We start from the raw sequence: 15,519 nt of genomic DNA, 5'->3' as shown, positions 1-15,519 counted from the left end.
GGGGGGAGGGAGGGAGAGAGAGAGAAGGGGGGGAGGGAGGGAGAGAGAGAGAAGGGGGGGAGGGAGGGAGAGAGAGAGAAGGGGGGGAGGGAGGGAGAGAGAGAGAAGGGGGGGAGGGAGGGAGAGAGAGAGAAGGGGGGGAGGGAGGGAGAGAGAGAGAAGGGGGGGAGGGAGGGAGAGAGAGAGAAGGGGGGGAGGGAGGGAGAGAGAGAGAAGGGGGGGAGGGAGGGAGAGAGAGAGAAGGGGGGGAGGGAGGGAGAGAGAGAGAAGGGGGGGAGGGAGGGAGAGAGAGAGAAGGGGGGGAGGGAGGGAGAGAGAGAGAAGGGGGGGAGGGAGGGAGAGAGAGAGAAGGGGGGGAGGGAGGGAGAGAGAGAGAAGGGGGGGAGGGAGGGAGAGAGAGAAGGGGGGGAGGGAGGGAGAGAGAGAGAAGGGGGGGAGGGAGGGAGAGAGAGAGAAGGGGGGGAGGGAGGGAGAGAGAGAGAAGGGGGGGAGGGAGGGAGAGAGAGAGAAGGGGGGGAGGGAGGGAGAGAGAGAGAAGGGGGGGAGGGAGGGAGAGAGAGAGAGGGGGGGGGAGGGAGAGAGAGAGAGGGGGGGGGAGGGAGAGAGAGAGAGGGGGGGGGAGGGAGGGAGAGAGAGAGAGGGGGGGGAGGGAGAGAGAGAGAGAGAGGGGGGGGAGGGAGAGAGAGAGAGGGGGGGGAGGGAGGGAGAGAGAGGGGGGGGAGGGAGGGAGAGAGAGAGAGGGGGGGGAGGGAGGGAGAGAGAGAGAGGGGGGGGAGGGAGGGAGAGAGAGAGAGGGGGGGGAGGGAGGGAGAGAGAGAGAGGGGGGGGAGGGAGGGAGAGAGAGAGAGGGGGGGAGGGAGGGAGAGAGAGAGAGGGGGGGAGGGAGGGAGAGAGAGAGAGGGGGGGGAGGGAGGGAGAGAGAGAGAGGGGGGGGAGGGAGGGAGAGGGGGGGAGGGAGGGAGAGAGAGAGAGGGGGGGGAGGGAGGGAGAGAGAGAGAGGGGGGGAGGGAGGGAGAGAGAGAGAGGGGGGGAGGGAGGGAGAGAGAGAGAGGGGGGGAGGGAGGGAGAGAGAGAGGGGGGAGGGAGGGAGAGAGAGAGGGGGGGAGGGAGGGAGAGAGAGAGGGGGGGAGGGAGGGAGAGAGAGAGGGGGGAGGGAGGGAGAGAGAGAGGGGGGAGGGAGGGAGAGAGAGAGGGGGGAGGGAGGGAGAGAGGGGGGGAGGGAGAGAGGGAGAGAGAGGGGGGAGGGAGAGAGGGGGGGAGGGAGGGAGGGGGGAGGGAGGGAGAGGGGGGAGGGAGAGGGAGAGGGGGGAGGGAGAGAGAGAGGGAGGGAGGGAGAGGGGGGAGGGAGGGAGAGAGGGGGGAGGGAGAGAGAGAGGGGGGGAGGGAGAGAGAGGGAGGAGGGAGAGAGAGGGGGGAGGGAGGGAGAGGGGGGGAGGGAGGGAGAGTGATTGCTTAGCTTTTATAAACTCACCCAAACGGGTTTTATTGTCCCAGCTGTAGTCTAGAGAGTTTCCTTTCAAATGGGTAATTTAACCTGGTCTAGGATTAGTCTTGAATGGGTGACCCAAACCACAGGTTTACATAAAATTCAAGAGAAGATACCGTAGTTGAAAAGCAGCTAACAGAATTTGCAGATCAAGAATTGCTTATAGCCTGCTATTCTAAATTGCTAGTTCTCACTTCAACTAATTGAAGCTCTAAAACAATTCTATAACCAATTCTAGACTTGCATGTTAGCACTTCTTAAAAACTGTACTGATTAAACAAATACAAAATTTGCACAAAAATAAGGCTTAAGTGAAACAATCTATATATACATTTTTATTAACAAGGGTATCCTCACTGTGATTGAACAAGGCAGTGGGAAATACAAGGACACAACATAGTACATGACAACTTCATAATAACAAAATATTGGCATATGAGACTTATATACAGCTGTATTTCCATAGAGTAACATCTCTGGTATTTTATACACAGACATATAAGAGCTGACATTTTGAAAAGACAGTTTGGTTCATAAAGAGATCAAAAATCCTGCCCCAAATCTAAAAATATTAAATCTAAAAATGTTCAAAGTCATCATTGTTTGGACACTTTGCATTTTACATCCATTCAATTAAAGCCTTTTCTGAAAGCCATACATGGAATATAAAAATATATTGATGAGTCTATCACTAATCATGAATGCTTATATTTACATTAAGTTATCAAACTCATCAACAAATGCTTTATTTACAAATCTCTATTTGTGAGCCATTAAAAGTTTAAAAACCATAGAAATACTAGTTAGAAACAATGCACTCCAAAAAATCATACTTGTTTACAACAATTCAGACAGTGTGAAAATAAATGTATGAAAATGCCCATTTTAATACAAGTACTCTCACAAAACGTTTTAATTCCAATATGAAGTGAAATAATGTTGCCCTGACATTTTAGAGTGTGGATCCTTCTCTTTCAGCAAAGCTGCAAGACAAAAATGAATCAGTCCATTAGGAATTAATTCTCAACAAATATTATATGCTTTCTCTTTTTTGAAATTTGTTACCATTCCATATAGATATCCTAATTTGTTAATATAATATTAGTATATGTAATGACCTACATTTTCTGCTCACATTGCTTCTTTGCAATTTAATGATAATCAGTACATTGACTGCCTAAGTTGTGCAGCATGTAGGTACCATAAGACTACACTGTGTAGCTCTTCACTAGCAAGGAAGTCCAAACAAGAATGGGCAGCACACCACATTTAGGGATTTCAGAGCACAGGTGAATAAGTGATGTATATGAAGAACCCCAGGTTGAACAAAGAGGCATAGGACAATTGTGCACAGACACAAATGCATTGTAGACTATGCAATCTTATGTACGTCTACTCAAAAATAAGACCCCCTTAGTTCAATTGGATTTATCCCCAGATAAGTGTGTATGGGATTGCAGCCAAAGTTTTGCTGTGAAAGATGGGTAGATGAAAAATATGAACAAGTATAACATAACCAAAATGTCTTCCACTTTTTAAAAAAGTGGACTGGTTTTTATACCAATCTGCAGTGCCTGTGTTATTTACTAAATTGTACGTTTCACACAAAGCAATGTCAAAACATGCTGCAACTCTTCATTGTTTTAGGCAACACTCTCTCCCATCCCTACCTGGAGATGCCAGATTGAAACGGAGACCTTCTGCATGCCAAGCAGAAGCACTGACCTGCAGCCCTACACAATAAAAAAGACTGAACCAGATAATACAGTGCTGAGCGAATAGATGGCTATTTCTTCCAAGTTTATTTTTTAATCTTTTAAATTAGTCAGGTAGCTGTTGACTGAGGCAAAGAAGTGTGTGGAATGGAGAAACTGACTGATGGAAGCACAATGTTGAATGACGTTTGACAGTAACCTGTGGTGTATTTTATATCATAATGCCACAGTATTATAAGTAGAACTAAGAATGGAGGTAACACTTCAATAATTATTGCTGGATCAATTCTTCATGTTTACAATAAATATTTCAGGCATAAAGAGGAATACAGAGAAATAAACTATTCTACCCTTCTTTGTCAGCTGGTAAGAATCAGCAGCAGTATGAGTATTTCTTGGTATGGAATTCTTAGTATGGAAGTCACACCAAGATAGATGGCATTCCTCAACTATGTGCATACTTGTTAAGATATTCATTGTGCAGAATACTTTTCTATGTGAATTGCCCCAAATCCTGCTGCACAGCTGCAAAAGAAAATGCATGCCCCAGCTACTATGAACAGGCTAGAACAGAATAAATGTTTCAGCGCAAAAGATGCTTTAGAGAAGGCTTGGCTACTTAATCTAAATGCATACTTGATACACTTACTGATGTACAGCAGCAACATAAAAACGTGTAACTACAGAAAAATGCTGCAACCTACCTAGATAAATCCATGTGCAGTGTTTCTATTGTGTATGGATTCAGATATTTCCTCTTAAGGGAGAGAACAGAACATGAACACAGAGGGGAGGAAATACCAAGCTGCTAACAGGACAGATGCTTAGGCCTATCGCAGCTAAGGGCAGACAAAAGACAGCTGCAGAAAGGACAGTTGTAGAAGGTAACAGCAGCAATTAAACGAAACATCTACCTTCTCAGTATAAAAACTATGCATACAAATTTACAACTCAAAATAAAATCAAATACTCCTCCCCGCAGGCAAAAAAAGAAAAAGTAAACAAATGACTGGTGGTTTTCAAGTGGATACGTTTATCACTCAGCAACGACCAAACTAATACACAGTTTAATGGGGGGTAGGGGAAGATAAGCTAAATGGAGCAGAACTGGCAATACTAAACACAGAGTATTTCTATGTGCTAATAGCATGAACTGAAGGGCAGATGACTCTTGGCTACTTCTGGACACGATACTAAGTTCAATGGTATTTGGTCCACTCCTTCAATGGAAGTTATGTTCTCAATAATTCAGGAGGAATGTTTAGTTTTTCTTTCTGACACCAGAACAGAGCATGTGGTTTTCTATCATTAATAACTTTCTGCAGAACTCTTGTTTTTACCCATTAATTACTGCTTTGACGCTGGACTTTTGGACTGACACTCTGAGTTTCCTCTTCTGGATTTGGGCGTTTCCCAGTGCACACTCCAGCACCAAGAGATGTTCTTCCTGCAAATTAAAACCAAAGACCTACTTTAAGTATCTATTTGGTTTTCAAATAATGCTATTGCACATGTTTGGAGATCATACCTTGCTGGATTAAGTGTGTTTTCTGGCTTTCCCCATGAGCATAATGCAAAATACCACTCCCTTGAGAATAACCTGTTAATACACACATTAAAATATATATATTTAAAAATATATAAAAGAGCCCCAGTAAATATTTCTGGTCAAAATCCAAGAAATTATACACTGTTAGAACAAACATATTTAAATACCACCAATCCTGCTGTCAAATGTGTAAGCTGTGTAGGTCTAAAAAGGCAAGCATTGAGGGTTGGTGAATAAAGAGGAAAATCTTACTCAAAAACCAAAGTCACAGTCTTCGGAAAGAAATACTAGAAACACCAACTGTCAATAGATGAACAACTATTTGATCTATGTTGTGAATTCAAATATCCAAATTTCATTTCAAAAGATGCACTTTCTTGGAAGCAGAGCCAGCAGAAGACATTATGCCACCCCTCAGTCCTCTTGTTTACTCCTCTCTCCCTATCCCTCCCACTCTGTCAACTGCTGGCCAGATTGTTCAGAGTTATTCAGCTACGAATATCCCAACCGGCTAATTTGATCATGATTCAGAAGTAAAACATACCCTTCTAAAAGATCCAAACTGTCATCAGCTCAGCTTAAACTACCTGTGCCTAGACTAGTAAAATGGCTTGGATCCAAAAAGTGTCTTGCAGAAACAGAAATTCAGCCCAACCAAATTCTAATTTCTCTTTCCTGACTGTGCCCTTGACCCTGGTGAGCAGCTTTTGGGTGTGCAGGCAAGGGGTTGTATTGAAAGGAGGAAACGGCAAAGGCCTGTTTCATGAGTGGAATTCTACTTGCTCTTCCCTGGATCCAATCAACTATGTCTCCTTTCCCCCCTTTGATTTACAACCTCCAATGCTTCAATATAAGTCTGCATCTGTGTTGGAAGAGCTTTTAATATTTTTTCTCTCTCTAAACAATATGTTTTTTTAACCCTTTTTACTTAAGATGTTTTTAAAGCTTTTTTAAAGAATGGTTTTAAAGTTGTTTTATTTTAATGTATTTTAAGGTCTGTTTTTATGATGTTTTAAAGTGGTTTTACTGCTTTTGTTTGCCGCCCTGGGCTCCTGCTGGGAGGAAGGGCGAGATATAAATTAAAAAATAAATAAATGAATCCCAGCTGCTAAGATCTTTAGACTTTATTTTGGTTCTACTTGGAGAGGCCCACATATTTTTGCTCAGACATTCACTACGGTTAGGTTCAAGGAAGCTATCAGACCGTGTTCAAACAGCATTTATTTATTTATTATTTGCTTTATATCCCACCCTTCCTCCCAGCAGTAGCCCAGGGCAGCATGACAGAGAACCCCTCATTCCCAATGATATCTATCCCAAAGTATTACTGCTTTTTAAAAAAGAGTGAGATTTTTGAGAAGTTTAACTATGCCAAAGTGAACTAATGTTGCATTACCTTGCTGCTGAATTCCATTTGTTCCTGTGTGAGATTCTACTAAGGTGCATGTTTGAACACTCCCTGTATGGCCTTCAGTTGTTCCCATTTGAGATCCTGGAAGAAAGTGAATCCAGTTAGCTCTTCTCATTTCTGGGTAGAAGAATTTGCCAGGTACAGACTTCCTCTCAATAGTTAATTTGTTTAATGGCATCGCTCCCGCAGTGTAATGCAGAAACTCACACATACAATAAAATTAATTTCTAGCTAGATTGCCAATTGGATTATGATCCTGCCTAAAAAGGCTATTCATCCTTCAGCCTGACTTCCTGTTCAGCAATAATTTTTAAAATTGCCACATCCCAAAATTACTTCTTTGTTGTGTTTTAAAGGTTATAGTCTGGAAGCTATGAGAAACTTTTCAGCACATGAAATATTAAACTGCCTGAGCTGCTTAGTTTTGGCTGTGCCTACATATGTGGGTGTATGTTACACAATCCGTTCTCTTAACCAAGTCTATGTACAATCACTACTTTTGCATGACAACCAATCATGGACATAATCTAGTACAGGCAGACATTGCAAATACTTTCACCTTGGTTCAAGGAAACTGTCAAAAATGCCTGGTTTGAAAGGTTAAAAACTAAAATGGTTCTGAGGCAAGGAATTGTGGGGGAAAACATCTTGCCTGAAATGGGTCCTCGGAGGCCATGAGATTGCAGTTCTCATAGCTGAAGCTAATTAATTAGTCTACAAGCAAGAACACCTGTTTATAAGTTGAGACTGGTACGTCAGGGCCAATTGGCCTGGTTAGGTTGGTGAATGCATAACCATTAGGCACGAAAGCTCCAGAAGGTTTCATCATCAGAAAGCCCTGTGACTGGCTAATGAATTCCTTGCTGTTGCTGGGCATCTTCCCATAAGAATAGGATTCAGACCTTAGCCTTTGTTCCCCAATGTTCTCAATGTTCCTTAGGGTTCTCCAGTGGTTTCTGGTGCTACCTGGTTGGGGTTCTATGTTCCATCGGCTATCCAAGCTTTGCATCTCTGGGGAGATGTAGAACCATGAGGAGGCTTGCTGTTTACCTCTATTGCAAGTATAGACTAGGCTAGACAGTTTTGTTATTTTTATTTATGACTAACTCTTGTATTTCACCTGGCCCTCAGGGGTGTGGGTTTTAAGGAATCATTTTACTGCCATATATTTATGCACTTATATTTTTATTCTAATAAAGCTACTTCTTGTTTGCCAGTGTGTGATCACTGAGTCTAGCACCTTGGCCATTTAGCCAAAGACTACCAGATATTTGGGTATTTTGCCTAAAGGCTCCAGGACAAGGAGTGTACCTTTGGCTCTTGCCTTTGGGATACTTGGCAGGTCTTTTTTTGGCACTTTGGGTTTCCCCTTGGCCCAGAGTGGGTGATCAGGATTAAGGGGTGGTGGCAGTCTACCTACCTTGCAGAGTTGTTGTTGGTTTACTCAGCCCTGGTAAGGGAGGCATGGGTTGTGCCTGGCCAGGATCAGTTGCCCTGGGTTTGGGAATTGAGTCCTGGGACTGAACTGGCAGCCGTTCATGACAGTAACCAAGATAGATACCATGAGCTATGACTCTTCCCTAGGGCTTTAATCTTGACATTTCTAAATCTTGCAGAACTAGAACTACATATTATTTTGAAAAGAACAATTATGAAATATATTGCCACCACAACTGCACTGTACAATAACATTCTATGAATTTCTTAGTAAACACAGTTTTGTGCAGGGAAGCATCTGTATTTGCAGCTGGGTATCAATATAAAGGATTCTGTACAAACAAAATGAAGACATTACAGTTTCCTTTTCTAAGTCTTTTTTAGATTGGATGGCTACAGATGACGTTTTCTCCTTTTCTATATTTTTTATAATGTATTATTTCTAATATAAATTCATGGGCAAAAGGGAGTGGGGAAATTACTTCAAGAGAAATATATCATCACAGCCTTTAGTGGGGGAGAGGGGGAGGAGAGGATAAGACTGAAGATGCAGGCCACATGTTCCTTCACCCCAGTAATTCCTGATCCTTTCAGTAAAAAAGGAACAGCCATCTTGTAGCCAAATGGACCTGACCATTTGAGGACCAGAGTCTCTGCACTGCTCTCTAGTGCCAGAGATATTCCCAGGCAGCATAATGCCAGTGTGGTTTTTGGGGGTGGGGGGGCAGAGAGGACGTGTTATTTGAAAAATTGCCCTCTTACCCACAACTATTTATCTGTGGGACGTGTTTGTACAATCAACAGAAAACTCTCTCCCATTCTGCTTTTTGTCACTAGAAAGTCTGCATCAGGGATGGAAACATCTGCCCAAGTCCATCCCATCCTGTTGTCACATGAGGATGGAAAGTCCATCCTGTACCGGTGTGGATTTTTAAGAATAAAAAAATCTGCACAGAACAGAAATCAATTATTTAAAAAAAATTATGTAGGTACAAAAGTATTACGTAAGAGGTAGTTTTAGGGTGGTTTTCTTTTTTTCCCTTTGTTCACAGTGTAAAGCTATTAGGAGCAGTTTCAAAGCCCACCACCACTGCCACATTTAAATATGCTTTAAAAAGTGCTGCACAAAGTAGCTACACACCACCTCCTGTGCAGTTGTACATCCAACGGTAATATGTACAAAAGGGACATAGTATGGAGAAAAGATGGCTGCCCTCATCAATATACAGGAAGCAAAATCATTTTTACCCATTGTGGTGGAGTGCTGAACTTTGAAGCTGCTCCAAGCAGCCCTCTATCTCTTGGTAAAGAGCCTGAACCAGTGGTTTGGGTCAAAGACTTGTGGACTAAACAGCAGATCTATTTTCGACTGTGGAAGAGTTAAGACAGCTTCACACCCCTCCAGTCATTTCTGAGAGATTTATTTTGAGGAGGGGATGGGGTGGGTTTCTCTTGGCCTTTAAAAATGTCACAGTAGACTTAACATTAAGCCTAGTGCTCCTGGGATATCACACCTGCGTTGTGAATTAGACCATGTAAGTGGGAGATTATACCTCATTTTTGTTCAAGGTCAACTGCACTGAAGGTTTATGCTCAGTTTTTGATGTATTTTTAAACGAACTGTTAACTTTTAGTGTTTTGTTGGAGTAATATTAACTTTTTTATGGTTACATAATGTTGTATGTATATTCTTTTTTATGACGTTATGGTATTTTATGTAAACTGCTTAGGGATTTTGTATGTTAAGCGGTATACTAAGAATAAGAATAATACTTTATTATAGACTGCATATTTTTGTGATCTGCTTTGAGCATGTATGTATTTGTGGAAAATGCAGTATATAAACTAACTGGCTAAATATGTTCTGCTCCAAGTGCAGAAATGAGGAGTATGAACGAGAGGTGCTACTCCTTCCAATGTTGTGGAATTAATGAAATCCTCTCCCATCTCCAAGTCTTGTTATGTGGACATCCACCTTATTTACATAGGGAGTGATTATGCTATTGAAGTTCTAGTTCTGGGAACCTGTTAAGATAGATTTGTTATACATTATAATGCTACTGGACTCTTAGGTAGATTTTACTGCTTTCCATTTCCCCGTTTAATTTTATTAGAGTAGTATAGCTTACCACTTGCATTGGGGCAACCAGAAAGGGTTTCCCCTGGTGGATATCCCATTAGGCCACTATTTCCATTTCCATTCCCATTCGAAGGCACTGACGCAAGGAGACCTAATCAAAACAAAATACATTAGCATCAAAATGAAGAACATGTATTTCTGTTTAGTTACTATTTTTTCCAATCCTGCTAGTAGGTAGTTTCCTGCATTTCATCCAAAAGAAAATGTAGATGTTCCAAAGAACAGATCACAGGAGAAAATGATACAGTCTGGCATTATTTAAATATATATTTGAATATATATTTAAAATATAAAAAATGTTTTTAAAGTTGTTTTGGTTTAATGTATTTTAATGTCTGTTTTTAGTGTTTTTGTTTGTTGCCCTGGGCTCCTGCTGGGAGGAAGGGCGGGATATAAATCAAATAATACATAAATAATAAAATATAGAAATATACATTCAGGGGTAAGAAAAAGGTCTGAAATTGGACCTCAGGGTTAAAAGCAGGAACTGTAAAAATGGGCCACAGCAGCAAGAAGAAATCTAGTAAGAACCACCAAGAGCAATATTTCAAAAGTTAAAACACAGCACATTCTCGCTTCATATTTATGGTTTTCCATCTCTCTAGACAAGAGAATGCAATGGGCTGTTTCCAACAAAAGTCTACACTGCACTGACCCACTAAAATTAATGGACTCAACTTCATAATGTCCATTAATGTCAATGGGTCTACTCTGAATAAGACTAACACTGGATACAACCCTATGTTTTTAACAAAAGCTAATCTGAGTGGGATCACTGAAAACTTTGGTTGTATCTAAGTCATCCTCAGAATAAACCCACTGAAATCAATCGACCTGACTAATGTAAATCCATTAATTTTTCAAAGTTTACTCAAAATATTAGCACTGGATATAACCCTTTATTTTTATTCATCAATAGATTTATATATTGCCCAAAGGTTATAGTGTGGTTTATAAAACTGAACAAAATACTTCAATATAAACTGGTAATTAAAAATCAATGGGAAAATTGAAACTTGGATGTTTTCAAAGGTCTGGGACAACAGAGACTGCAATCTTGACACCAGGACACTCACTAAGGAAAAAGTTTTCCAGATAGGACACTGCAACTAAAAATTCCTTCACCTTAGTTACTATCCTCCCTCACCTCTGACTCTCTTGAGCACCTTGCCCAAGAAAAGGATATTTGCAACTTTATATGCCATATATGCCACTTTACAAGAGGCTCCACTGCCCCCATAAATGAGTTAACCCACCTCCATGTTTATATTACATTCCGGTATTTGGACACCAGGGTAAATGTACTACCCAATGCAGTTATTTGCCTATGCAACAATGTAAGCCTAAGACATGAACTTTACATTAAAATGTGTACTGTAGAAACTTTAAAGAGACTGATATGAATTACATGCATAAGGGAAACAGCCTCTCATTCCCCAATCACCTTTAGTCACCCAGTTACACACATTTTGTCTGGGCCCTGTGGCTACAAACAAATACAGAAAGTAGCAAATCAAAATAATTTGCCATACCCAATCCTCTGTATCGTGACAGTTGCTGGTAGATTTGTTTCATCCTTTCAATATTCAAGCGGCTTGCCTCAGCATGATTTACCATTGGTTTAGGGTAATTCACTCCTATTATACATTTTGCAACCTTCTGGACACCCTCAGGGGCATTCCAAGGATCATATATGTATTTTGCAGGAAAACCTCTTAGGAAAGGCAGATAGCGTCTTATAAATAAAAGAGAAACATTTAAATTACAATCTTGTATGGAACAGCTTGTTCAACAGTTTAATGTCACTAATATCTGAAAATGGTGCTTAACCTGATATAGTCCCCGTTAGGATCAGTTCTTCTGCCAAAGCTCACAGGGCAATAACAATGGAAAAACTGCTGGAAGAAAGAGCTACAGGACAGCCACATCCAACTGCCTGCATTCACACTCCAGTCGGCATCCAGAAGTAATTCTTCAAATACCTTTAAAAACAAACAAACAAACAAACACTGAGATAGCCTGAACACAAAGGGTTTTCAGTAAATACTTTTGTACATTTTTTTCTGAAGCATTAGCATAAAGCCATTTTGAGTCATGGCTATTAAAATGACTATCTATGACAAATTACATAAGACGCTTACTCCTGACAAAATGCCAAGGAAAGCACACAATAAATTGTCAGTCTAAACTCCTGCTGAGGCAAGGTATATGTGGATTACACAGAGTAGAACCCCTTTGACATTTTGAATTGTGCTAAATCAAGAGGCATAATTTTGTGTGTTATTAACCTGCACCAGAAGCATCAGAAGGTGGCTCACATACATAAACACAGATTAAAAACAAGAAACAAAACTAAGGAGATCTCAAGGTGGGTACTACTGCAAAAGAGATCTAGGTGTTCCTATGTTGTTTTCTTGACCTAGACACTGTCACCTGGATCTGATCTGGGGGAGGGGGGAAGCACTTCTGGGGAGCCACAATTATCACTGACATCAGCTAGGGATGAGGGTAACTCCATCAAATTCCTGCCTGTGAGGATTTCATCATCAGTTGTCTGAAGGAAGCACTGTAGCTGCCTTGCCCACCTGGTCTGGACATTGGCACCTGCACTGCTCCTGGAGCTGATCTGGTGGTGGGGCGGATAGAAGAGAGTTCTTCCAGGGAGGAACAAAAGCAAGACATCCAGAACTGCCAGTGGTATCAGCAAGGAGTTGCTGTTCTTTTAGAAAGCCAGAATCTGCCTAAGCAGAACTATGTAAGTGCTATTAAGAAGCATAACAAGGATTTATGACTGAGCTTGCTTTTCCCTCCCTGCTCCCATGCTTTTTTCCTCATGGGTCATATCTTTTTAGATTGTGAGTGTGAAGGGGTACATCTTAGTACTGATTTTTCTAAGCTGCTCTAAGAAACTTTTTCACTAAAGAGCTAGGTATAAATTCAATAAATAATGAAGTGGTTGTCCTGTTCCTTTGCTGCAATGAAGTTATGCTATGCGGAGATCAAGACAGCTTCCTTCCACGGATTTCATCTTGCACCCTTGCATACCATTTTATGGCTCTCTGGTTCAGATACAAGATGCACACTGACCAAATGGGAACATAATAGGTGTGTTATGCTCCTTGAAAGCAAGGCAGCAGTGAAAGTCTCTGCCCCATTGCTGATAAAGTAACTTGATTGAGAAGCACTGACACAAGCAAGTGTTCATATTGCTGTAACTAAAGCCCATCCACAGGATCAGACAGTCCACGGTATTATTCTGAACACTTACCTGACTTGCTTTAGAGCTCTGTGTGCCTATGTGTGTGTTTTGGGAGGATGTAAAAGGAAAATTCACATTGGAGATTTTGAGTGTGACATGTAATCATGCCAGTTCTCCACTAGATGATGCTATTTAGCTAAGCTTGCTAAAGTTATACAACAAGTAATGCACAGTGTTTACTGTTCTGAGAAAGCTATAAATTCCACTCTAAAGACCATGCAATATCTACTTCTACAGCACAATCCTAAATATGTTTACTATGAAGTAAATCCTATAGAGTTCAATGGGATTTACTCCCTGGTAAGTGTGCTTAGGATTGCCGCTTAAGAGTATTTATGCAAAGGGTGGGGCAAATACATGGCCTGCTGCAATTACGTATATAACATGATGCCCATAAAAATCAACACTGTGTAACCAAAGGTGCCTTAAATTTAGAAATATTTACGTAACTGGAATGTCAAACTGAAAGCTTAAAGGCCGATACAAAAAAAACCATTAAACAAATGAAAAGCATACCTTCATTCCTTCTTCCCAACTAATCCACAGATCACCTCGAGTCAAGAAGCATGCCGCAGCATGTCTGGCTAAATGGTGGATCCAGCCTTCCTGACGTAGCTGGGTAATAATAGCATCAATCCAAGGGAACCCAGTCCTACCCTCTGCCCATTTTGCCAAAGCTTCAGGATTCCTGTCCCATGGAATCTGCACACATATAGGATTGCCTTCCATTTTGTCAAAGCGTGGGTTGTTAGTGGCTGCAGTGTAGAAGAATTCGCGCCACAACAACTGGCCATAGAGAGAAAGAGGAGGAGAACTGTTCTTCTTTACCTAAAGTTATAGCACAAGAAACAATTCATTTTAAAAAAAAATACATTTTGTTATAGGTCAGTATTGTTGAAGATAGCCAGTTCATACCTTTTTGTACAAGTCTGTTAACTTGAAATAAAAAAGGCGGCAGGACAAGCAGCCAAATCGTAGGTAAGGACTAAGTCCTGTGGGACTTGCAAGAAGAGAATTTGCATTCATTCGTGGTCGTTCGAAGTTTGCTACCCAAGCCTTAAATAAAAATGAACATGTTATCTACAATTTTCATTCACTTTTTTCTTAAAATTACTGAAAAAAAGAACCTGGCAACAGCTAACTGCTCATCTAGTATCTCAGATTCTGGAACTACTCAAATGTATCAGTTTCAATTTGTTTACCTGTGAATTCTAGAAGGAACATTGGCTCTCCTATCAAAGAGAACTGTGGGTTCTATATAGCAACAATCTGCAGGCAACTTAACATTGATTCCTATTCCACCCCAAAAGCCATGTGCTTGAGCCAGCTATTAAAGTAGCTGAATTATATTTGGAAGAGTTAACAAGAATCTTTTTGGTAGATCACCTCTACATAGGAGGTACATTTCATTGTTCCCTGTGTGCTTTTTGGTAGGTATTAAAATCTTCACTTCGTTGTTTGGTTAAAAATAGTGGGCTGGATTTTAAATTAAGATACTGTTTGATTCTTTTTGGTCTTTTTTGTTTTATGCTGCTTTTTAGTTTTAATAGAGTCTGATGTTATTTCAAATGTTTTTGTGCTAAGATTTAACCTTTCTGTCCTCACAGTGCTCACTGCACTATAGTTTACATGTAAAATTAAATCTAGTCAAGAGTGATTACAAGTGATGTTGCTTTCAGAATTATTTCCCAATGAAAATGATAAAATGGCACTTCTTGCAACATGCCAAGAATAACAGTTTGTAATGTGCTTCCAACTTATCTTTATTAGACCACTACAGATCAGTGTCCCCATACCTCTATACAAGGTTCAGCAATGTACCTTTCTTTCCAAGTGCCTTTCCAACCTTGTAAGGGCTTCTGTTTCTCCACCTGGCCAAACAGCAGAAGGCAACCCATCTGTATCAAAACCTGCAGGACAAAACCATTACAAATATAGCAGCTAAATAATATTGTTAAGAATATAGTTTGTCCAAGTGAAGAATTGGCGGGGTGGCACTAAGAACCAAGGATGATGAAGGAAGAAAGATCCAAGTACTACAACTTCTGCATTCCAAAATGATTCCAAAGATATGGACATTTGCAAAAGTGCTGCATATTCACCAACCAAATGCACATTGACCATCTGTTTCCTTTGCTAATTAACAGAAATGGACTGTACCCACAAATGCCCTTCCACAAATGGACGTATCCCTTCTGTTTGCCCTCCGCTGCTGTACATGTAACTCAGGCGAAGTGGAGGATATTGTCCACTATTTGTTGAACTGCCCTCTTTATAAAGATGTGAGGGCTAAGTTCTTTGCCCCTATCACCCATCTGACTGATAACAGGCCTACTTTGGAACAAGTCCGTGTCCTTTTAGCGGGCATGGATATTTTTATAACTAGACAAGTGGCAAACTTCGCTTTTAAAGCTGGGAAAATTAGAGCCAAGTTTCAAAAGAATGTAGGGTCCTGAATAGTGGTTGTTAGTGTACAAATGTTTCATTTGGTCGGTCTCCACCTCTTCATACCTGTTTTAGTA

The 15,519-nt window shown here is 41.1% G+C and overlaps 1 protein-coding gene across 2 annotated transcripts in view; it reads right to left on the bottom strand.

Moving 5' to 3' along the window:
• Positions 1-1,798: 1,798 nt before the first annotated feature.
• CRY1 (cryptochrome circadian regulator 1) overlaps positions 1,799-15,519 on the bottom strand; it is a 42,568-nt gene continuing 28,847 nt past the window's right edge. Inside the window, exons 5-14 of one of the 2 annotated variants that reach the window (XM_061638950.1) lie at positions 14,819-14,907; positions 13,913-14,053; positions 13,514-13,825; positions 11,569-11,720; positions 11,271-11,473; positions 9,728-9,829; positions 6,147-6,242; positions 4,730-4,801; positions 4,542-4,648; positions 1,799-2,469 (exon numbers count right to left, since the gene is read on the bottom strand). In XM_061638950.1, the coding sequence (XP_061494934.1) occupies positions 4,545-4,648; positions 4,730-4,801; positions 6,147-6,242; positions 9,728-9,829; positions 11,271-11,473; positions 11,569-11,720; positions 13,514-13,825; positions 13,913-14,053; positions 14,819-14,907 (1,271 nt within the window). In that variant the 3' untranslated portion in view covers positions 1,799-2,469; positions 4,542-4,544. The remainder of the gene's footprint in view (positions 2,470-4,541; positions 4,649-4,729; positions 4,802-6,146; positions 6,243-9,727; positions 9,830-11,270; positions 11,474-11,568; positions 11,721-13,513; positions 13,826-13,912; positions 14,054-14,818; positions 14,908-15,519) is intronic. The other variant, XM_061638951.1, reaches the window with a different exon arrangement.

Source organism: Rhineura floridana, chromosome 8 (genome assembly GCF_030035675.1).
Source record: "Rhineura floridana isolate rRhiFlo1 chromosome 8, rRhiFlo1.hap2, whole genome shotgun sequence".
NCBI lineage: Eukaryota > Metazoa > Chordata > Lepidosauria > Squamata > Rhineuridae > Rhineura > Rhineura floridana.
This window is presented reverse-complemented; position numbering and strand designations above follow the sequence as displayed.